Source organism: Diuraphis noxia, unplaced genomic scaffold (genome assembly GCF_037042655.1).
Source record: "Diuraphis noxia isolate RWA-SAM2 unplaced genomic scaffold, SU_Dnox_SAM2 contig0001, whole genome shotgun sequence".
In the NCBI taxonomy this organism is placed as follows: Eukaryota; Metazoa; Arthropoda; class Insecta; order Hemiptera; family Aphididae; genus Diuraphis; species Diuraphis noxia.
This window is the reverse complement of record NW_028301711.1, coordinates 8,055,912-8,082,617: the sequence shown is the minus strand read 5'-3', so window position 1 is coordinate 8,082,617 and position 26,706 is coordinate 8,055,912. Positions and strand designations below refer to the sequence as shown.

Genomic DNA, 26,706 nt, shown 5'->3' with positions numbered 1-26,706 from the left:
AGCTTTATATATGAAGGCATGAAAAATCAATGTTATAAAAGTTCGTTTTCAAATGTCTGTAGGCTATTGGGAATAACAATTCCAATTTCTTCGCCAACGTGTGAACGCTCCTTCTCAGCTATGCGTAGATTGAAAAACTGGTTACGCACCAATATGGGCCAAGAAAGATAGAAAGATTTACCAAGCTATCTATGCTTAGCATTGAAAGTGATCTTACCAATAAAATAGAGGGGGAAATTATATTGCAAACATTTGCAATATCAAACAGAAAATTAAATCTTGTCTAACTTTAATAATTAATGATTACATGTTATTATAACTTGTAATATGATTACAAAATATTCATTTTTATTTTTAATAAAATTTATAATTATTGCAATGCTATTATTATAGTATTAGGGTGGTGTAGTGGGGGGCTTCGCTCCCCACGGGTCTGTGTACTATAAATTATTTCAGCACCCCGTAAATTCACACCCTATGTGCGCCTATGATCATAGGTAATAGAAATATTAACTGTTAATAATTGTTTCGTAACGACTTGTGTCCAAATAATTTATATATATATATTAAAGTGATGATATTTTAGATTTTTTCGCGCTTAAGAATCTACGAAAATGGTTTTTAGACTCTATTGCAGAATTAAAATCAAAAGGCTGAGTTGTAAATTATACGCGCTTTGGAGTTCGGTGTGCTAATATAGCTGCAGCAGGCTGTAGTGGTGCATATAGAATGAAATTGTGTTCACTAAGTCTAACACTCTAGACATTTAATCAAAACAGCATTTGGTAAAAGAGTTATATTCTTTAGTTATTTACTTTTGAATAATTAATATATTGAATAATATTATTTATAATACGTGTAGGTTTGATGTTATTATATTAACCTATCATCAAATGTAGACAAAAAAAAAAAACTTCTAGATAAACACGTGTAATAAGAAAATGTTTTTACTAGATCAAGTTCAACAAGTATAGTTATGGAGGTATGCGAATATCGAGCTCCATGATTTTATTATCAACACTTTACCTGAATTAATTGATTATTTTTAGTGTTGTATTTTTTTTTTTTTTTTATCAGTTTCTAAAAATATTTTAATCTGATTTGAGGAATTTACTTTACTATCACAATCAAAAACGATAAACACTTAATAACCAATGACTATAATAAATAAAATACAATTTTTTTAAATTGTTTTTTTTTTCAACTTTAAAAATTATTTATAAATTATTTTTCATGTACCTAAACGTTAAAAGTATTTAAAATTTTGAGTGTTCTTTGAAAAAGTAACCTTACGGTTTATTGTGACGATTAAACAACTTATGGCCAACAATAATCGATGTGATTAAGATCAATATAAGATAGAAGTTTGATGGCCATTTATTGTGTTACAAAATAAGTAGTAACTAAATAGTTTATAATAGTAATTGCGATAGTCGGCATAAACAAAAGTCAAAATTGAGCTTATTTTAAAATCAATTGATGTGTTGTTGTAATAACCACTAGGCACTATAACCAATAACCATTATGAGTTTTATTGTGGAAATGAATAGCGTAATATTTGTTGAACTATTATTGTTAATGTGAAATCAACAGCCAGTTCGAAATCAACACACACTAATGTACATAAGCAACATAACATTGACACCAACGCGTGAAGAATTAATCACAGATTTTTAACTGTATAGTAGCAATGAATCATTATTAATGTATTGATTTTACAATGATGTATATATAGTGTTTTTTTTTTTGGTATTGGCAAGTATTTTCTGCAATATAAAAATTTTCAGGATATTAATTTCATTAAAAATTAATTAATCAATCATTTACGACATTTATGATTTCTATTTGTCTTATTTGTCTGATGAAATGTTTGTTCACCAGTTACAAACAATTTAAAGAGTTGTGTTATTTTTATATATTATAATATATACTTCTCATCCACTCATATTCGTATTTATTTTTAATCATAACTACACCTGCAAATCAAAATGATTAGGTACTCCTCATTAACAAGTTATTAAATCCATATTTACAGTGACCTATACACTCAATGACGAGGTAAACTTGACACATCTATATACATCTATAATGTATAGATTTTACAACAGAACGGTAACCTATACTTCTTTTAGTTTTATAACATATACTTTTAAAAATTATTCAAATACGGATACAAATACTTATTCCTGTTTTACGTTAATTGTATAGAGTATTTTAGGGATTCTGTGTCGTCTGTATCATTTAGTGGAATTTGAGTATTATTCACTATTCAGAGTAAAAAACTGTAATGATATCTACATCATTGCGCCCATGGGCACACAGCTTCATGATTCGATATCATCATTATACTATTAAAACATAATCAATATCTGTACCCATGTACCCATTATGGCATTATACTACTCTAAAGTTATACACAGCAACAACATTCATATTTACTATGAAATCAAATGACAATACAGTATTCAAAAAACACTATTAAAACATAATACATATCTGTATTTATACTATGTACCCTGATTTTATTCAAAAATGCACAAAATATATAAATAATATTATTAAATAATTAATAGCTATATATATATATATATGTTAGCGGTAATGTATGCAATACACGTTATTTTATTAAATAACTAGTTATATTCTATAAAATTCCTAAATATGTTCGTTAATATATAAATTACACGGTTTTACTAGTTAATATATAAAATACCGATTGGGTTTTCGTTAATTGTATGCAATTTATATCATTAGGTAGATGACCGGGTACTGGATTAGATAACATACAAAATTTGTTACCGTTGTTGTTTTATTAATAAAAATAATAAGATAAGATAGTATTGAACCACACCATTTGGCATAGACAATGGCAATGAAGGCCGAATACCTGTTCCCTGTTAAATTGTGACACGAGGTCACAATTTAATTTTTGCATAGAAAAGTTTATTACGCTTAGTGACGTTCCAGATGTAGATATTTGCCTTCGAAAAGCATCCGAATCCCAATCAATTGGTAATGGACAAGGGTTTTTTAAACGTACATGCCAACAAAAGTGCACCATAAAACTATTGTTAATTTAATCCCGCGAATATTAAAGACACTGTTAAAAAGCAAAGCAAAAACAAAAAATGATTGAATACGGTATACAATCATTTTGTACGAAACAACCAAGACGCATACAACTTTTATTTGGTAATTAATATGAATATAATTAATTTTTTGTTTGTAACATTTACATTAACACGTATTTAAAAAATATTAATATTGTATTGAAAACCTACACATATAAGGGACTTATGTGATGACATAATGCTGTTTTTTTTTCATTTAGGTTATGCTATTTTAGAATGAAGACACTAGAAATAATATATTAAAATTTAAAATAATATTTTTGATTTGGTTTGAGAATTTCGATCATGCCCCTGGTGGGATTTTGTCCTGCGGGCGTGCTTGAAATGAACAACAACAATTTAATATGGAACAACAAAACATCAAAATTCAATACTAAAGTAGTAAAGTAGAACCACCGTTTCGATGATCAGATCAGTCAAATCATACTAGCCAAAAAATCACACACACCCTCTTATTTCGCTAGGTACTAAAAATTATATAGCAATTATTAACTTAGCTTATTCATTCAAAATAGATCTTATGTCTTGTTGTGAAGTGTTAAAACAATTTTCTTTTTTAGTAAATTTGTGTTCATATTATTTCCATTCTAAATAACATCATTATTCAAATGAAACAACGTCAACCAGGTAAAAGATAATATTAACATAATAATTGTATATTCATACGAATTCAACAATAAAATTATCATCATCATCATCATCATCAAATTAATATAAAGACACGCAGACTCAGGTTAATCATTAACTTAACATAGGTATTAAATTACTTTTATAAATCCGTACTCACGATCCCAAACAATCGTAATAAATATATGCTTTAATTAATAATAAAAGATAGAATGAGGAAAGTCGACGTCCAAAATCCTTTTGATTATTATCAATTAAAATAGCTAACTACAGCATTCCAGTAACTATTTATTAGTACCTATATCTATTTCCTATATATATTCTCAATTTTTATTTTTACGCGAACAAAATTTAAATGGAAAATAATATATAGGTTAACTATAAGTATAAATATTTTATTTTAAATACACAGAGGTACATTGAGATATTGATAATGTATTTAAATTATATTTACTCAAGTATGTTACAAGATTGACTTATTAAATTCTGAACTAAGTGAGGAATGTACGTATTGATTTTACAATGATGTATGTTTTTTTTTTTGTGTCTGTAATCACGTTTTGGAGTAGAAATAATGCTTCAATTTTTTACTTCAGCTCCTCTTTGAAAAGAAAAATTCATCGAAATTTCCGATAGTTTTCAAAAGCGTCAGGAAAAATTATAAAAAAAGTAACTTCTTACGCATAATTAGTTTTCGAGAAAATTGATTTTTTTATTTTCCTGTAACTCAAAAACGAATCATTATAACAAATGTTTATATTAGCGTTTTCTATTTACGTGCGATTACATTTTCAAAATATTTTAACTTTTTTAAAGCTATTTTTATAGACAATTGAAATTTTCGATTTTTCTAAGTTTTTTAAATTTAAATACCTATGAGCTATAAAAAAATTTGGCTGCCCAAAAAGTCTTTAATATTTAAAAAAAATCGTTTAATATAATTTTTGTTTAATACAATATTTAAAGTAAAATGATAAAATATGTCGAAATTGCGAATATTTGCATGGAATTGAGAAGTTGAAAATTCATAAAATTGTTTTGATTTATACCTAAAGTTAAAAATCCTAACACAATAGGTTCTCCATAACTTTTTTTTCAAATAACTGTAAAAAAAAACTCCGGAGTTGATATAGAAAATATTTCGTGAGCGTATAAAAATATATTGTAATTTAAATATAAGTAATATAATATATCTCATAGACTGACAAATCATCTCCGTTCAGAATCGTTTTTCATATACAATGATTCCTATCATTTCATTCAAATTTAATACAGCATGCATTATAGTGACCTACTCTCCATCTCTAATACAGCAGAGCGATACTCAGTTGCCCACTTTTTCTAATATTTAAAATATAAAAAAAATATATTATTTAGGTATAGGTATATAATTTATAAATAATGTGAACAGCCATGAATCAACTAACCATACAACCATGAACCTATAATTATCATGCTGAAAAATAGCACATATTTTCATCTGACCTTATTGGCTCATACAGTCATACAGATATATAATTGAAGTTGATTGTTGACATTTTTATATACATAATGCTTATATTATATGATAATATATATTTTGTAAATAATAACTATATAGAAGCACCAAATTTATTTTCGCAGGTCGCAGTGCACCAAAACTAACCACTGCTGATATACTTACAACTTACAGCTGCAGATTAGCAAATTCATCAATAAACATGATCACATACTCACACCTAGGTGGCATTTGGAGAAGAAAAATCCTACTGCTGAGCCATCCAAAATATTTATTGGATAGTATAATAATGAAAAATGAAAATAGATTTCTTTAACAAGTTAAAAAATCGACCACGAACAAGTACGGCGCCACAAACTATTTCTCAAACTTTGCTAATCTCAACATATTGAAAGAAAAGTAGTCAATTTATTAAAGGATGACGATGTACATTGTTAATATATAAAGTCGTTTCTACACGACGATATAGTAAGAAATGCAATGGTTACTAAAATTATTACTACCTAGGCATCGTGAAAGCTGCAGCATACTATAATCATGATCTAGGATAGTGTCATATTATATATTATTGTCATACGCCTAGTATAAGGCTATTATAGGCTATAAACTAGAAAGTTTGTTTTAAACTAGTTTATTGTCTATATGTTGCAAATTTTACTGTAATATTATACCATCATAACAACTTAACAGGAACATTGTATACAATGTTTAAGCTTTTTATTGATAACAACGATATTGTTATTATTGATAAAGAAAAATTTCTCATGTCTATAAATATACTAAAAAAAAATCAAAATATTTTGAAAATTTTATGGCGTATAGAAAATGTTGATATTAACATTGGGTTAAGTTTTAAAATGTCTTCGGTTATCGTTTTTAAATTACCTACAACAAAATAAGAAAATCGTTAGTGATGAATTATTGTTGATTTATTATGGGTGAATAGCCAATACCGAATAAACTTTATTTGACTTTCCAGTATACATTTTTTTGGTAAAGATATAAAAAATTATAAGAAATCTTGAATTCAATATTCGAATATAAAATATGAAAACCCGTTATAAATTATAAATTTCTAACACAGAATAATTTTCCATGTTTTCGTGATGATGACGAATTTGACTAAAATAATTATAACATTATACATTCAAAAATGATCGTAAATTAACACTCTAAATTGAAGACAATAACCAAACAAATAGCATAAAAAGATTACAGAGTTTTACTATTACTTTTTAATGCTATTTACAATGAAATAAATTCACTGATAAATTCAGTAGTAGTGGGGCTAAGTGGATTGTTTCAAGTTTTTACGATTAATATTTCCTTAACAGAAATACATCTAATATAAAATAACAACAATATTGTTTGATAATAAATCGCTATTACCAACACAATATCAAAATATGAACTTGAAAAACTAAAAAAATGTAAAACTTTTTTTTAAATTCCAAAAATACAATTTGCTAATTTTTGTGATTTTACAAATTTTGTCAAAATCAAAACTTCAGACCCTCATAAAAAGATATTGTGAGTTTACGCTCAGCTTTTTTTTAATTTCCACTTACATCAGCAACTTCTTGTTTTGCATCATTTATAAGTTTTTTGACCGAGCGAATATTTTTTTATCGACATCAATTAAAAACAAAATTAAAAAGATACAATTTTATGGTATATAGAAAATGCTAATAAAAGCATTAAAATTTCATGATATATTTACGATAATTTTTCAAGAGTCGAGTCGTGGTAGCTTGAAATTGAAAGAGGATGTTAACCCGCTTCCAAATAATATCAATTAGATTTTTATGCGAGATACTTAACTTGAATTTATCAAAGTTAAGTTCTAGAGTAATAAAAAAAAATTCTTACCATAAGACGTAAACACAAAATCGATTTTGTCAAAAACATATTTGTAGAATAAAATCGGGCTGCTAAGAATTTAAAATATATAAAAAGAAAACCAATCAAAAATTAACAACTATATAGGTAATCCATAAAATATATATTATTACTATGAATAAAATAAAATGCATAAGAAATACTCTCAAAAGAAAACAAAAGTACTTACCAGTTATTTGGAATAATATTGTAAGTTATAACAAAATGGGGAATCCATCTCCCCCCCCCCCCACCACAGGAGTCTGAGGGATGTTGATGCATGGCCCGACGTGTCGCATATAGTTTTTAGTATTTTTTGTTATTAACATAAAAATCACCATCGAAATGGGTGCATATTCCTAAAAATTGTCTAATATTAATTTGTATTAATTATTCATAATATTTGTTTATTTGCCCTTTGACACGGTGACACTGAACGCAGTCCATAATATCAATAAAAATTGTGTAATAATATGTTGTAATATATTATACCTAATAAATAAATGTTGGTAGTATAACATTAATGGTAATATTATAACTATTTTCATAAATATATAGGTAATAGGCATACAATATTTATATATATTATATATAAGTAATATAATTATTTTTATATCATATTTTAGGCATTACCTAATATTGTATTATACGTTATGTCAACTTTTTTTTCTTATTCCGTGTCATTTAGTAGCAGTTAATTTTATTGTAATATGTATAAGCAAGCACGCCCGCAGAATAAAATCCCACCAGGGGCATGATCAAAATTCTACAACTAAAATCAAAAAGATTTTTTTAAATTTTAATAATATTCTTGTGTCTTCATTCTAAAATAGCATACCCTAAATAGAAAAAAAACAACATTATGTCATCACATAAGTCCCTTATATGTGTGGGTTTACAATACAATATTAATATCTTTTGAATACATTTTAATGTAGATGATAAATTAATTATATTTAGGTACCTATATTAACTATCAAATAAAAGTCGGATGCGTCTTAGTTGCATACAAAATGATTGTATAACGTCTTCTATAATTTTTTGTTTTTGATTTTTAACAATGTCTTTAATACGCCTGGCATTAAATTAACAATAGTTTTAAAATATTCTCAGTAGGGGCAATGGCCCCTCTAGCCCCCTTCCCTGCGGGCGCCCTTGAATATAAGCATTTCTCATATATATAATATTTATTTATTTATTTTGGATCATTGGCCTATAATTAAAACCATCACCCGTAGGTAATAAATGTCTAACCAACGATACACCCAGCTATATTTAGTGGGTTAAATTAATATTAAATATGAAAAAGAAATAGTTTATAATATTATTAGGTATTATAATAAATAATATAATAAGTAGGTAGGTAAGTATATCAAATGATTAGAATCTGTTATCGTATAAGATATATAGTGAGAGTTTCCTTGTTAACGCAAAAAGTTTGAGTTTCTCTTTTTCACTAGGATTCACTTTTCTAGAAAAATCATTAATTTCTTTTTTCGCCGCCAATTCATTTTTCTATCATATGAAATAACTTACCTATATAAAATATCATTCGATTATAATATTGAATGATTGTAGCTATTATAGGTTGGCGAAAAAATATTATCAATTACATAAAAAACAAATAGATGATAATTATTAAATCGTAAATCATTAAAATAAAATAATAGACAAATGATGATTGATGGCATAATGTATATGAAATAACAGATATATAAATATATAATATTATGTGCAATACATAGATAAATAGTAGGTACACACGTTACATGAGTAATACACGAGTACACGACGATGACCTTCGATTGTTACGATTTAAAATTCGTAAGTTAAAAGCGAAAAAGTGAATTGTATAGTTTTGGCGGAAAAATTAATCTCCCAATAATTATGATATGATTTGACTGGAAAATAAAAGTTATGCTTTTGACGGAAATTGGCTGTTCCCTGTAAAAGCAGTATTATAATCTCTTTATGAAAGGTACCTAAATCTAAAAACTAAAGCCATGAAGTATACATTTACGCCTGACGTACCTACACAACATTTTCAAATTTTGTATGGTAAAAATACTAAATGTCATAATCAACCTTTCGACATCGAAAACCTCCATTTACCTATCCATTTATTCCATCAAAATATATTTTTGTATTTTGACTATATTTTCAAAATCTATTCCTTAGTAACTTACATAGTTTAATTTTTTTCATCATTTATAATATCAGAAATCAATATTGTACGGGAACTTACAAAACATGTTGAATTTTGAACTGTAAAATCATCATCTTTTTTTTGTAAATTCCTAGAGGTGCCTAAATGAGCTATACATTATTTTCAAAAATTCAATAACCTATAAGAAATTGTATGTTGCAAACTTTTGCATATTCTGAAGTTTAAATTTTATCATGATTTTTGTGTCTATTTCAGTACTATATATAGACTTCAAAACATTTGAGTATCATGGCACAATACACAATTCTAATGTAGGTAGATAAAATTATTCAATTTTTTTTTACTTTCTAAAAAGTTCAAAAATTTTTTTATACTTAATTTTTTTTTATACATTTTAGTACCTATTTTTAGTGCATATTATTGCATTTATAATAACCTTTTCAGAACTATATAGAATTTAATGAACATACAAATCGTTTTTTTTTTTTTGTGTAAAACTATTGGATTTCATGTAAATTTACATTTTGTAGACAATTTATTTTACGAAATAATAGTCTTATTTTACTTTACCCATAGTAGGTAGGTAGGTAAGTATACTGAATGCCGTTTATCTATTGTAATAATATAGGTAGTATATAGCTTAATCTATAATAATTTATGATATAATTCACAACAATATAAAATACACCTAAGTCTTATCATTTTCTTTTATTTCAATATTACGTCAGTTGTACAGTACTACATAAAATACTACATAATTATACCAGGTGTTTCATTTATCATGGGACACTCATTATTCAAAAAATATTAATGTATTTGAAAATATATTTTTTGAATGCATGGATACAATTATACGTTTTTAACAGAAAGATTATATTTATTTTTTTGTGTCTATATCCACGTTAAGTAGTCAAAATAGTGTTTTGATTTATTCAACTTAAATATCTTTTCTGGTAGGAAAATTAATCTTTATTTGGTGCATTCAGGTTGCCAAAATTTATAATTACCAGTAGTTTTCAAAAGCGTCTGTAAAACCAAAAAAATAAGGAAAAACGCGAATTTTTACGCAAAATCAGTTTTCGACATGTGCTAATAAAGCAAATGATATCAATTAGCAAATTGGAAGACTAGTAAAGTCTACATATACATTAAATTTTCAAATTGTTTTGTGAATAATACTTGCCTATTATTTATAAATGCCGTTAACTAAAAAACTCAAAAAAAAGGGGGTAAATGGATAACGTTATGCTTTAAGTGTCTGGGGAGTCACTGTAATAGTGTAATACTATATAATGGATGTGTTGAATTTGATTTACGAAAAACAATTCTGACCGAACGACAAGACAGCTTGTCAGTTTAATTTGAGTTTATATATGTATTATTGCTAAGAAATGGATTTATTTTATGATAATATTGTAAATTAAGTCACTTATTTTACATTACCTATAGTTATTAGAACTAGTATTAATTACTACCAATTATCTTTAGCTATATGTGTTTATATGGTGTGTATATAGTATACCTATACTATACATTATGTATACTTAGTCCTTAAATATTATATAATCCTTTGGAAAAATGTTAACTTAACTTAAATAATTAGTAATGGTTATTTTCAATTTTCATGCATATTATATAACTAAGATAAATTATAAAAAAATTAAAATTCGCATTGGGACCCAATACTGCAGCGGAGAACAATAAGATGATTTTTTTTTTTGAAATCAACAAAAGCCTCTATAATTTAATTTAATGGTTCACAATTGTTTTGCTCCTTTTTTGTTTTTAAATAAATACTAATAAACCATACTGTTATATTTAATACTGTAATCTCTTTAAAAAAATTCTGTTAAAATCGTACACCTTGTACACCTACCATAACTGTATAAAGTAATGACGATAATAGCTGCCGAGTTTATTTGATAAATAAGAAAAAAAAATTAAAATAATAATATTTAATGACAATTCAATTAATAATTATTCTTACTCCATTACTGATTGATATTTCATTATAATATTCTTTATTTCATTGTACATTAAATCGTGTCCATTAGTATCTTTTTATTTGCATCTTGCATATCTACATATGTAAACAAAACAATCGTGTTCAATTTTCAATAGTTTAGTAAATACTAAAAGTATACTTTTCATATTAGAGAAAATGATGTAATTTTGAAAATGAAAATGATGTCACACAAAATTTTTTTTTAGATTCTGAACGGAGTGATGTATTGATTTTACAATGATGTGTTTTTTTTTGTGTGTGTCTGCATGTTGTATACAAAAAAAAAAACAGAGTACGAAACAAATATACGTTTCAAGCCTTCACACAGCTAGCAAGTTTTGAAATTTTACTTTACATATTTGCATATTTTGAGTCATTTTTGTATTTAGGGTATATTTTAAATTATAATACGCAATTTTATACTTTTAGAGACATATAACTTAATCAATTTTTTCCACACTGACATTTTTATTTCAAATAATACTGTCAAAATGTTTGAATAAATATTATTTACTGCCGGTTTTTGACTATCCACGGGCACACGTTTTTCCTATATGCGCTTGCAGAGGAAAATAATTTTAACTAAACTATGTTTATTATTTTAGATTCTGAGCGGAGTGATGAATATATTGATTTTATAATGATATGTGTTTTTTTTTGTGTCTGTGTACAACATAACTAGTCGAAATAATGCTTCAATTTCAAACTTTGGGGGTGGTTTCAGATGGAAAAGTGAATATCCTTGGTGCATTATAGGCTCCGTGGGGTGGCACTGGTACAATGTCCCCCTCCCCTACTGGCTTTCCAAAAATTTTAATTTGTTCATTTTTGAATATCAATTGTTCTTGTGAAGTTTTAAATCCTAATTCAATTATATACCTACCTAACAGTTTTATTTTGTTTACAAAAACCATATTATGATAACATTAATATGAGGTGTGTATCATAATAAAGGAACGTAATCGGACTCTGTACAAATTTTGGCTAACAACTATTATCAGTGAATACTCAAGACTCAACTACAGTCATAAGTCATAAAGAAGCTGACTTGGTAGCATTCACATATTTGTTTTGCACAGCAACAACACAAGAATAGCAGAGTACGAAACAAGTATATACGTTTCAAGCCTTCACACAGCTAGCTAGTTTTGAAATTTTATTTTACATAATTGCATATTTTGAGTCATTTTTGTATTTAGGGCATATTTTAAATTATAATACGCAATTTTATACTTTTAGAGACATATATTTAACTTAATCAATTTTTTCCACACTGACATTTTTATTTCAAATAATACTGTCGAAATGTTTGAATAAATATTATTTACTGTCGGTTTTTGACTGTCCGCGGGCACACGTTTTTCCTAGATGCGCTTGCAGAGGAAAATAATTTTAACTAAACTATGTTTATTATTTTAGATTCTGAGCGGAGTGATGAATATATTGATTTTACAATGATATGTGTTTTTTTTTGTGTCTGTGTACAACATAACTAGTCGAAATAATGCTTCAATTTCAAACTTTGGGGGGTGGTTTCAGATGGAAAAGTGAATATCCTTGGTGCATTATAGAGGTCAACAGTAAACATTTTCCAACAGTTTTAAAAAAAATCGAGAAAAACAAAAAAAAAATGACAGAAAAACGGGAATTTTTACGCAAAATCAGTTTTCGACCAAATCGATTTTTTTATATGGTTGTCATTCAAAAACTAATCACTGTAAATACTTACTACTAAAAATACAACACTAAGTTTTCGATAAGTTTTCCTTCAAGTAGCTATAGAGAAAACTCGAAGCATCATTATATAGGAAAAATTTTAAGTGCGTTTGAATTTTAAATTTTTACGAAATATAGTAACGATAACGATTTATCCTCAAACAATTTTAAATATTTGTTATTATTCAAAAAGTATAAGTCATAGATACTTGAAAATTTCACCAGTTATTTTTAGGTTGACATTTTCTTTACATGATTTAATTTTCAAAATATTTTGACTTTTTTTGTGATATTTATTGACAACTGAAATTTTCAATTTGTCTGGAAATATTTTTTTGAAGTGTCGATAAATTGAAATTTTAATACAAAGTTTTTCATAAGTTATTCTTATGGTGATTAAAAAATTATAAGAATATTTATTATAATACAATTTTTTTTTATTAGCATTTGAAGTGCAAATATTGACAAAAATTCGACAAAACCATGAATATTTTTTTTGTGTCTGTCATCTCGTTTTGGGGCAGTAAAAGTGCTTCGATTTTTGACTTCAGTACCTTATTTGATCAAAAAGTGAATCTAGTTGGTACTTTGGTGGTCAAAAGTATATTTTTCTAAATAATCGGGATAAACAAACTAAAAATTAACGGAAAAACAGGAAATTTTACGTACAATTAGTTTTCGACAATTCAGTTTAGTTTTCAACTCGATTTTGATTTTTGATGTAACTTTAAAACGAATGACCATTGATACATGAAATTTTCTCCGAATGTTAATAAAATTGCTATTAACATATTATTACAATAGCAGTTGAAAAATAAAAGAAATTCATAGTTACAATTTTGTTTTATAAGCATTCAAAGTTTGAATTTTGACAAAATACGTAAAAATCACAAAAATTCACAAATTATTTTAGCTAGAAATTAATAAAAAATATTCTTTTTTAAACTAAGATCTAAAACTTCAATATAAGATTCCTTACAAGTTTTTCAATCTTTATCACAAAAAAAATGTCTACCGGCAATCCAAATTAAATTTTTATTAGCATTTGAATTTCAAATATTGACAAAAGTTCGTCAAAACCATGAATATTTGCGAATTATTTTGTAGTTCAAAATTCATAATATTGTTTGTATTTTTATCTAAGGTTATAAAATTCAACACTAAGTTTTCCATAAGTTTTGCTTCAAATAGCTATAGAGAAAATTTGAAGCGTCATTATAAGAAAAATGTTTTGAGCGTTTGAGTTTTAAATTTTTATGAAATCGCGTAATGATAACGATTTATCCTCAAACCAGGTATTCGTATATCTATGATAATATAAGGTAGTATGAATTATGATAACTGCACTAATTGATTAACGATGCCTTATGCAAAATGCCTCTTAATTGAAAAATAATTGATTTGTTTCAAAATAGAATATAATATGACAATATTTAAATATAATATATCCTAGACTGACAAATCATCTCCGTTCAGAATCGTTTTTCGTATACAATGATACCTATCATTGCATTCAAATTTTATTCACATCCATTACAGTAACCTACACTGTACTGAGTGTACTGCAGAGCGACATCCACGACTTACTTGCTTTTTAAATAATAATGGGTAAGTACCTACTCTTTCAGTCAACGAAAACAATCTAAAAGTATCATTAGACTAAGGTAAATCGTAAAAATTTAATTTTAGTTGTTAATTAAATAAGAAAAACAATTTAAAAATAAAGCCCTGTTGTTAAAATTAGAACATATCACATAACTTCATAAGATAAATACAAATTGATTTATTAATTATTATTCTACTAATAAATAATAATACACAATTATAGTTATATGCTACGTTGAGTTTAGAGTAGCAAAATATTAAAGGTTCTACCTTCACCTTATTTTGATTGTCAATCAACAGTATCACTATAGTATCAACTTATAATTAGAATTAAGATGTTTGTTCTAACAAATATATCCGTTTAAATCAATTTCTAATAAAAAATATGCAATTCTCGGTACACAATAATCTATGAGTGCACGAATAGTATTGCGGATTGACTTTCGAAGGGTTCCATTAACAATTTAAATGACATAAATCAAAACAATGTACCTATACATGGATACATAATTTCATACTTATTTTTTTATAGTAATTATTTCTGTTGGTTTTTTTTAAACTAGGTTCGATTTTTTAAACTTCAGACAGTTTGACTCACCTCTGATATATATAAACATTTTTCAATAATTTTTGTATACAATGTGTAGGTACAGTACACACTATATTGAATAGTACCTTACTACCTTAAAAGTAAAACTCGCCATTCATTGGATGAGTGTCACGAAGTGGTTTGTTTCCGGCCGATTCGAATGCAGAGCAAATAATTTGCATCTGATAGCAGTGACAGTAGATATCAAAGCACAGTGTAACCAGAAGACCATCGAACGTCAAACATATGATAGTGTGAGTTGTACGTTTCGGTAGATATTATGAAATATAAATTGACGGCGTTCTGTCGGTAATTCCCGATTGAACTGTCGTAATTTTTGACTGTATTGATAAGTTTTCACTACATTCCAAGGCGGTAATACCAATGAAAATGAACACCGTCATTACTAGATTGATTCCGTATAATATATTCGTTAACCACAACAAACGTTCTTGCCAATTATTCAGTGTATGTCTGTACCGGTTGCTATAAACGATTTAAAACCGTACCGTGTGATCGACAAGCAATTCCAAAAGTCATCCGAGTGGTGGATAACGATTCAAACTTTATAGATAATAAAAAAAAACTGTTTGATTTCCGAAAAAAATCAATGCTTATAGGTATATCGACTGTGCAATTGTACAGATCACTTAGTGCCAACATCACCGATTGAGACCTTGATACACCAAAACGCATGTAAAGCCAATTTAATAGATGTTTCGACCATCGACCTCGACATTTTACAGTTTCAGGATTCACCAATTGATATAGACCTATAAGTTTAGCTAATTTAAAGTTGAAAACATTATTCTTCTCGTTCCAAATCTCCATGATCATAAACATATATTTCGGTTGTCTGTTGACAAAAATTACTCGTTTCTTATACCTAATTGAAATATCGTAAATACATACAATACCCAAAAAAACTTTTGAGAAAATTGTGTTATCCGTGTTTCCTAAAAAAAGTATTATAATTGTTATTAAACTCTAGTTTAAATAATTTACATAAAAGTGATTTAGAAAACTTGCAAGGGTAAAAAAAAATCAAACGTCTTTAATAGCTTAAAAAGAGTTGAAATATTTTTAAAATTGTATGGCGATTATATAAATTCGAATATAAACATTCAGTGAAAATTTGATGTAAGTATCTACGGTAATTTGTAGTAGAGTTAATAGAGAACCAAAATTTAAAATTTATTTTGTCAAATATCAATTTTGCGTAAAAATTCAAGTTTTTCCTTAATTTTTTTTCCCAGTGTTTTTGAAAAATACTAGGATTTTTAAATGTCGACTTACCAAATGTCAAATGTATCAATTAGATTCAGTTTTCCGGAGGAAAAGCTATTGAAGTTGAAAATCTAAGCATTATTTTAACTAGCTACTTACCTACCTATCATATATACACATAAATACATTATAAATAATAAAAAATAAATTTAAAAATACACATCATTGTAAAATCAATGCATTTATCACTTATTCGATCAGAATCTAAAATATTATAAAATAAAATAAAAAATATATAAATTTAACGTTTAATACGTATTTTTATACGATCTATCGTTGTTATTTGAGTTGTCCGCTGTTTCATGTTCATCGTGTGAAATGAATTAAAGTGGTTTTACTAATTTTTATTGGTGACTCCTTACTTCCTTAGCTGAACCAATCTTAAATGCACTGTAAACACACAAGCACACTATAATATTTAAGTATCTACAGTCTACACAGTAATATACATTAGGTATATAATTATCTATATTATTATTTAAGTAATTCAAATAATGACCAAGTACAAACAGAATACAGATAAAAACATTTTAGTAACTGATGTAAAAAATAAAAATAACTATACAATTTACATTTTTAACAGTCACTTGCGTGAGGCATATTTTATAACAGAGGCCACATGTGGCCCGCGAAAGTATTCTGTGTGGTCAGTCACAAATTTTTAATTAAAACAAAATATTCTAAAAAAAGTAAAATTATATTTATTTATTTTATAAAAGTAATGATAGGAATAATAAAATCAAAATAAACGTTTAAACGTTTTAAACAAAATATTCAAAGAAAAGTAAGGCCGGTGACACACATGAGAAATTTGTTTCATAAAATTGGTTTTTTAAAATGAATCACACGAAACATATTTTATGGTCAATACTCAATACACACAGAACAAATTTGTTTCATAAATATTTTTTCACCTACCCACCATTTTTTTTTCCGTTTAAAGTGTTTAAACCGACAGCAGAGGAGGATCTGTATAAACACTACTACTCCTCTGCTGCCATCGTTTATTAATGATTAATAAAAACGCTAATACATAGTACATACACATACTTAACATATAACTAATTATGGTTGCTTCATCTTAAAAATAAAAATTTTAATACAATAGATACAATACAACCTACCCACCATTTAGTACATCCAGCTCGTTTTAGTTGGTCTAAAGATGTCGTCCGATGATGAAATTATTGTTCTGCAGTGGTGGTTAAATCGAAACCAATAGGTATTAAACTTTTGCATTATTTTTTTTTACATTTTTACTATCACCTATTGATATTTTGTACTTTTTCTGATCCTTTATAATATAGAAGATAGTTTATAAAGGTAGTTAATAGTTTAATACTATAATATAATTATAAATTCATAATCAGTAACAATATAAACAATTATAAATTATCACATTTGTACATACCTATTTATGTCGTTAACTGCGCGGGAGTTGATATAGTGAAATGACGAAACAATTACACATGCAACCAAACGTTTGGTTTCATGAAATTTGTTTACAAAATATTTTTGCGATAAAGTTTCGAAAACAACAGTGTGTGTTGCACTGTTGCTCCACTTAAATACACGCGTTTTCAAGTAACGAAATAAATTTCTTGTTTCACGAAACAAATTTCTCATGTGTGTCACCGGCCTAAAATTATATTTATATGTTTATTTTGTTATAGTAAAAATAAAAATAAAACAAAAAAATGTTTAATGTGAAATTTGAACTTGAGTTTGCTTAACTAATGAAAAATTTGGTTCGAATTTAGTCGTTCCAATCCTCATAATTGAATGTATTAGGTGTTCATCCGTGAGTATTTCCAGATCCAATAAATCGATGAACTGATTTTATTTGTTTCATTCGAGAAAATAATTGTTCACAAATATACGTCGAGCCAAATACAGTTGCCATTTTCATTATAACGTTTCTTAAAGCAGAGCAATCTTCCTGTGGAAGTTGAGAATAAAATTTTAAAATATCATTTTTTTTCATTTTTTGAAATTCATCACAATAAAATGAGTTTGTTTTCAACTCAATAAGTTCAAGCCGAAGAGATATATCGACATAATTTTCATCAATAATAAATGGATTTTCAAATAAACGCAACGATTTTTGATGTAAATTAACGTCTGAAAATCGAGATGAAAAATCGGTTTGCAACATTTCTACAAATCGATTTGTTGAACATAATGATTTCGTTTTATCATTAAATATTTGGCAGTTTTCAAGATGACTAAAGTCACTTCGCTCAATTTGATTAATAAATAATTTTAATTTTGCATCAAATGCTTTAATAGAATTATACATGTCAAATATGAGTTTTCCAGGTCCTTGTAATTTTAAATTTAACATATTTAAATGTGTTGTTACATCTGCAAGAAATGCTAAATCCCACAACAAAGTTCAGCAATTTCTTTTCCCTTATCGATCATGAATACATCAATTTCGTCTCGTAAATCATAAAATCGTTTTAAAACCTTTCCCCGACTTAACCATCGAATATGGTTATGGTACACCACATCACTATCCATTAATTTCAATAAAAATGTAATTTATTGACCATTTCTCAATGAAAATTCGGCAATCATCATTATATTTACGCTTTTTTCTGTCGGACATTTTTAAATAAAAATTTTACGATCGCTATTACCTATGCACTTAGAAGAGCAGACTGATCGTTGTATGCATCTACAATGTATACCTTAATCCATAATCTTTTCAATAATCAATAAAAGATAAGATATACGCCATATTTATTGTACACATATATATAACAAAATTATATTATTATATTAAGATTGGGATTATTCGTACTTTTTATATTTAGTGGCCCGCTCGAAGATGATTATTAACCAAAGTGGCACGCCAAACAAAAAAGGTTGGGCATCACTGTTTTATAATTAAATCTATATAATTCATCATAATAATATGTTTACATAATATATTATTTCATATTTTTTCATACGATTTTTCCATTTTTGGTGTTTTTGATCTGGTGGTGCTAAGAACCCTCCCTAGTTGCGCCTATGATCAGGCCCCGAATTATAAATAATATTCATGCAATCATGCATAATATATGCATCATTGCCAATCATTTAAATACCTATCGTTTATTATGATGTATTATTCTTATACTGCACTGTAATTCATATTATACGAGACGAATCTATATGTTATGCAACCGATACTTTTATAATTATATAGTTGGTGCCTATGCATTTATGTGTTTCCGTTCACAAATTATGCACTGAAAATACTTATTAACTTTATTGGTGGTTTAAAACTCAAGAAATTTTAATTGCTGGCAGATACATGCAGTATATTATGCATATCAATGTAAATGACGTTCATAATTTATTAAATTTTTAGTTATTAGGTATTTCTTCAAGCTACAGCTTAATAATGCCGTTAACATAAAATACACTATCAACTATCGAGTATTGGTATATACAAATGATATTTTTTTTCTAATTTGAAAATGAAACATTATATATTATATAGGTTCTTAATATTAGACCTAATGCATTTTTAGCAGCCTATTTTAGTAGTTTTATTAAATTAATTTAAATTTTCAAAAAAGTTAATAAAACCATTTGTTTAAGTCAAGCAGTTTGATTTTTGCAATTTATATATATATATATATATATATAGGTATATATGTTTCTATAGTAAAATAATGATTGCACCAACACGTTGAGGTGGCAGTGGCTGTGACGGTTACGGCAAAATAAAGCCGCCAGTGGCGTAACTTGGAGTCAATCCTGGGGGGGGGGGGGGGGCAAGCAGTAGTAAAACTAAAAATGCATATATATAACTAATCTTAGTTCGCATTGTGCTATTGTGATAAATAACTAATAACCCGCCATGCCTACGACTGTCATCTATCTGCAATTCCTTGTATTACGATATGAAGGCGCTCAGTAGTCGGTAGGTAGTCGGTTTATAATGATACTATTAATAAATAATAATCTTAGGCACTCAAAAAGTCAAAACGATAAATATATTATTATTAATTATTATACAATCCATTATGCTGTTTAATTTTGCTAAGATAAAACAGAAATTGAATTATAAGTTATAACTTTTAAAGGGGGGGGAAACGATACTATTGCCCCCTCAATTAAATATCTGGAGGGGCAGTTGCCCCATCTTGCCCCCCCCAGATTACGGCTATGGCCACCGCTGTAGTGTGTGACGCGTTTTCTGGTTTATCAAAACACGCGGTTATAAATAGTTAGGTAATGCCATCGTCACACGTCTAGTCCTGTTGTTATTTTACACTATTATATTTTATTTATAGGTTCTTCTATATATATTTATAATTTTGGTCTTGCTAGAATTTCTGGTGTAGAAGCCCGGCACGGCCCGTAACCGCCGTAGCTTGTTCAAAAAAATGGTCCGGCCCGACCCGTCTTGCATTTCATAGAACCCGGCCGGTGCAGGTCTTAATTATTTATATACTTATATCTATGACACCTATCTAGTATCTTGACATACTTCTGGCGGAAACGTGAAGAGGGCCGGTGTATTGCTGTGTATAAGTAAAAGAACCATATTATAGGTTTTGAGTATCTACTGTGACGTGTGACGTCTGTGAACTGTGACAGAGTAAAGTTGTGACTTGTGTGGTTGTGTTTACTACCACTGTAGTAGTACACAACGCGCACGTAGTTGTGAACGTGGTCATTGATCGGTTCGCCGTCTAAAACAGGTTTTTTCCTCGATAACACCCTCTTCGCGTGTGCGCGGAATTATAGTACTTCGTACCTACTTCAGCGACCGCGGTTTTAACAATATTGTCATTAATACGTGTTTTGAGGGCCCACTGATTGGACCGGTAATGTTAGGCGTGACTAGTCTCCGTGATTTAGCAGGATGTGATTTCAACTACAATCATAATAATTAACGGTGACAACTGACAAAAATATAATTATAATTATTTTTCGTTGACGTCCATGTAATATATATACACTATACAGAGTCGGTCGGTTAAATCACTTTTTTCAACGCTTTTTCGTCAGATTATTACAATGGATGACGGTGAGTACCTATTAATACGTTAATTAGTTACGAGAATTATTTACTCGACGTCGAAAAATATAACATTTATAATCGTAACATCGTGTTGCGTATCAATACCGCAAGCCTATAAAGTTCTTAATAAGTCTACGATCTAACGATCTGTGTATCACGTCTTGTAAACAACAATTCATAATTTCCCTCCATTTTTATTAGATTTTGCGGCTTATTTTAAACATTTTCAAATTACAATTCGTAATTGTTTATTTTGTTGTTGGTAGTTTTCAAATCTAAATGAATCTATTCAGAATTCAGATATAAATCAATATAGTTATAAAATTGGGACAATTGGGTACTGTGAATGTTATGTGCACTTCTATTTAATTAACTTTAAAAAGCGTGACTGTCACTTAATAAACTAGGTACCTATACATAATCTTTGTGATTTAAATACCCTAGCTGTGTCCATGTTTAGATGAGTGCAACCAAAATTTTCATTTAATTCATTTAATTTGATGTGATAAGTAAAGTATGATTTTCATTTAAAAAAAAGTTGACATCTACACCAGATATTCTATAAATGGCTTAGAAAATCTAAGCATTAGAAAATATTCTCCTGTATTTTAGGTAGGCAATTAAAAACTTAAAAATCTTAAATTTGAATAAATTCATTATTTAACTCAATAGTGTTACCATCTGATCACCGGTGGTTACACTATGTCTATTATTGCTACATTTAACATATTTTTCCATGGTATTCCTATTTTGTCTAAGTACCTATATCAATTTGTTTGGAAAAAAAACATTTAAAAATACAAAAAAAAAACATAAAAATAATATGTTTATTTCATAAAATAAATTTTAATTATTCCTGCTCTACCTCACACTCTTTAGTACATTATTATAGTGTTATAAAAAAGTTAATTATTTAAAACCATAATCATATATGGCCACTGGCTGTCACTTGACATGGTAAATTGATCAGCTGCGGGTGCAGCGGTCACAATAGTATACAATTTAAAACTTACAGATGACTGCTGGCAGTTAACATGTTAGTAAAATGGGGCTGAAAGTGTATAATGAATGTATGTATATTACCTACATTATATTACACTAATCATATATTTAAAATTGCGTAACAAATAAATAGATATATTTACAAAAAAAAATGACATACCTATTCATATTCATATTAATTGTATTCAATTTTTAACATTTTTTTCAATCACTAAACTATAGTTAATGAGTTGTGTTCCATTTTTGTTCTGATGTTTAAAAAATAAGATTTCTTTGTGGCAATCCTTAAGCTTAATTTAAATTTTAGACTCAGTTACTCATAGTTGTTTCTTCAATTCTAATGTGATTTGATGTTTACTTTTTATGATTCATGAGTGAATTACATAATATAGGTAATAATAATAAGTTATTTTTCAGAAATTCAAACTTGGTGGGAGATACCAAGTATTGTACATTTTTGTAAGGTTTTCACCCACATCACTAAAGATATCAGCAAAATAGACACAAATGTAAGTTTAAAAATGTTACGCTAAAAATAATATTCTAATCATGCGAAAAAAATGTTAACAGTAGAGCTTAAAAGTATTTTACAAAAATTTAATACCTATATTATATTGTTATAATAATATGATACATATATATTTTTAATGTTTTTAATGTATTACTATGCTACATTTTAAAACAAAATGTATTAATATAATGAGTAGTTGAAGCTTTTATAAATATTTGTATTTAAAAAAATCAATTGTTCTTATAATTTAGTTAAAATTGTGTGTTTTAGAGATTTAATATGAATCCATATTTTGTTTTATATATATGATACATTTTACTACTATTGGCTTGGTTTAGTAGTTAGTTAGTAAAAAAAAAATATTTTAAATCCATAGACATGCCTAACCAAAACATATTATATAATAATGACCAAAAAACATGATAGATACATTGTTAAATATATTTGAATATACTCATATAAAATGTTACATTATCTAACTTAACATAATAAGTAAATATTTCATAAGAGTGTAGCTATTATTAAAAAATTATTTTACTGTTTTTAATAAAAACAAATTTACAGGAATTTGAAAATGCAATTAAAGAGAATTCATATTTGTTGACTGATATGGCTATCCGATTTACCAAAGTTTGTGGTTTTTATGATCCAAATACAAATGAATGGTGGAATGTCATGAAAAAAAAATTTCAGAGTGAATGCATTGTAAGTTAATATTAATATAATTATGTTGTTAATTTTAAAACCATTTATAAATTAATTTTTTTAAAACATATAAATATTAAGTCCTGGAACTTAACACACTTGCATATTTATTTTGGATACAATCAAGTTACATTCCCAAACATAATTTGTATGTGATTTTTAATCAAATATAGCATGTCTTTGTTATAAACTTATTTTAATTTTATTTTTATCATATTATATTCTTATTTTCTTATTTTTTTTTTTAAATTAAGAAAACAAATAATTATGTTATAGACATATGATGAAGGCAGGCAGTAGTTATATATTTGTCATTATAAATAATCTCTTGTAAATTAAAAGTTCCATTAACTTTTTATATTGAATTAATAAGTTATACTATTATTTTGTTGATGCATATTGTTTTAATTACTAAAAAAGTTTTAATGATCAAAAATAAATATAATAATTAGGTACTATGTATATTTTTCAGGTTTACAACTTTAAGTATTCACTAGATTCAGCAACATATTTTGATGATTTGACACGTAAACAAAAAGTTGAAGCTCTTTACATTTTTTGTAATTTTATTCTTGATGTTAAGCATATTCAAAATAAACTCTCCAATAGTCCTAATATATGGCACATGTTAAACGTAAAACCACTAGGTTATGATCTGAATAAATCAGTGTATTGGTATTTTGGTAACAATAAATTATATAGAGAAGATTTTGAGAAATCATTTGATCTATCTACTAACTTACCAGTAGATAATGTAAGTAAAATGGACTTTTTATGTGATATATTTTGTTTATTTATATCTCACTTTTAAATCATTTAAAAATCAGTGTTTGAATAAACTGTATGCAATAATATATTTTTAGATTAATTAATATAATATGATTTTTGTTTTACAGAATGTCCACAGAAGACTTCAATATGAACCTTATCCATCAGGAGTTTTTGGCCCAGGAAAATGGAATAAAATATGTGATAATATTGACAATTGGCATTCATTAGCTGATATTACTGAATACAGTAAAAATATAAACATTATATATTTACATAAAGCAATATCTAATATTATATTAAATCTTCCTAAAGTAAAGGAAAACAAATCCTGTTATACATACATAAAGCCTTTAAGAAGTATTTGTACAAGAAGGCTTCGATCTATGGATGTTAAGCATGCTAAACCTAAAAAAAATATTTCAAACTCTAGTGTTATTCAGCACAAACAATACTCACAAAATATTATGGAAAACCTGACTAAACAGAGAAATGATTCAACAGCTTCTCAAAGGAATGAAATTTCTAATCTAAAGGTATTTGACCAAAACCAAAATGTTTCATACTCCACAAATATGTTTGACAATGATAATACTCAAATTGGAAAATTAAACAATAAAACAGCATTAAAATTACCGAAAAATGGCAATGAAAAAATGCTTAGTAAATATGTAAAAAATAATATAGAGTTTGAGCGTGTACTTTGTATAAAAATCAAACGTTGTGATCAAGAAGATACTCATTAACTTCTAACGTAAATTACAGTCCTCAATAAATGAAACCAAAACACTGTAATTTAATGATTCATTATTCCACTTAAATGTAATTAATCAACATATAGTTTGGTATTTATCAAATTATTATATCAAGATACCTATACTTGATTTGAAATGTTTTATTTATTAATATAGTTGGTATTTATATTGATTTCTCTGAAACCAAATAGTTATTTTAAAATTTAAACTCTACGAGAAATAAGTTTTGTTTTATTTTAGATTAAGTTTTATATTTATATATTCATTGTTTGACTAATAATTAAAAGCCTTACCAATAAAAATTGACTGTACTCATTATCCTTCAACATTAAACGGTAGTTGGGTGCAGGTGTGGCTTTGTTGCAAAGCAAGCACTGGTCTTGCGCATCAATTGTAGGGGAAGCATTATGACTATTGTGGACAAAAACTTGACATTGTCAACTACTGTTCTTATGTTAAACAGAGTATATTAATAATTGTGAAATTGGAATACGTACCTTAAGCCTTGTAACTGACCCACTTCCACTTGTACTGGACAAAGTGAAAAATAATATTTAAATACCTACCAATATTATAAATATATAAATCCTACCATTATACATATTTTAATTTGTACTTATTGTACCTGGAAAATAGCCATAAGAATTTACCTCATAGTAATATGAGAAAATAATAGGTAAATGCAACATTTTTGAATACAGTTTATTATTATGAAGTGACAAAGCCATCTGTGTGGGATCATTTTTTTTTTAAATTCAATAACTATTTTAACAAGTTAATCTAACATTTTATCAGATTATTTTGTATTTTTAATTTTTGTTGCAAGCAATGGTTCTATTCGTTGTTCGAAATTTTTAAAATGTGAAATATTTTGTGGCCACTGACCTGAATCTATTTTAAAATAGGTATTCTTATGACTTAACATAAATCAATAGATAAATGTAAAATATAAATACAAATTAGATGTTTAAAAATTATTCAAGCTTTTCTTGTGTGAAATCTAAAATTAAATTTGTTTAAAAAGTATAATATAGTATGTTGATTTGATTATATTTGTTAAATGCCTTTATTTTTAATAATTAGTCAAAAATGCCTAATAATTTATTGTTAATATTATTAAATGTGTCAAGTTATGTTGGTAATTTATATGAAATGAAATGAATTGTAAATTAAACTTGCAGTTGTTGGTAATTACCTACATTAGGTAGGTAGATAATGATAGCAGATCACCCCTAAATTATCCTTTGTCCTAGCATGAAAAAATTCTAGTTGCAGCTGCAGCACTAACCTACATTAGTTTATCTTTTCAGTTCAACAACTGCCAGAAGATGCCTTTTTTATATTATTGCACCATTTGCACCTCTACATGAAGGCTGAACTGTTTGCACATTGCCTAGCCGCCATGCAGCATATTTTATCGTAAAAACTAAAACAGT

General features: G+C 27.0%; 2 protein-coding genes across 3 annotated transcripts; one reads left to right on the top strand and one right to left on the bottom strand.

The window, feature by feature from the left end:
• Positions 1–18,298: 18,298 nt before the first annotated feature.
• LOC149059404 (general transcription factor II-I repeat domain-containing protein 2A-like) lies at positions 18,299–18,847 on the bottom strand. The gene is made up of 2 exons (XM_089224037.1): positions 18,560–18,847; positions 18,299–18,442 (listed from the first exon to the last, which is right to left on the bottom strand). The coding sequence occupies exons 1-2, from the start codon at positions 18,845–18,847 to the stop codon at positions 18,299–18,301; spliced, it is 432 nt and encodes a 143-aa protein (XP_089080163.1).
• A 2,241-nt stretch (positions 18,848–21,088) lies between these two features.
• On the top strand, positions 21,089–25,549 carry LOC107167169 (chromatin remodeling regulator CECR2-like). Of its 2 annotated transcripts, XM_089215934.1 has the most exons (6): positions 21,089–21,535; positions 22,949–23,040; positions 23,607–23,747; positions 24,220–24,501; positions 24,644–24,764; positions 24,831–25,549. In XM_089215934.1, exons 1-6 carry the CDS (start codon positions 21,526–21,528, stop codon positions 25,259–25,261), a joined length of 1,077 nt encoding a protein of 358 aa, XP_089072060.1. In that variant the 5' UTR covers positions 21,089–21,525; the 3' UTR covers positions 25,262–25,549. The 2 variants fall into 2 exon arrangements, with proteins under 2 accessions (XP_089072060.1, XP_015371582.2); XM_015516096.2 differs by having other exon boundaries at positions 21,091–21,535; positions 24,644–25,547.
• Positions 25,550–26,706: the final 1,157 nt, after the last annotated feature.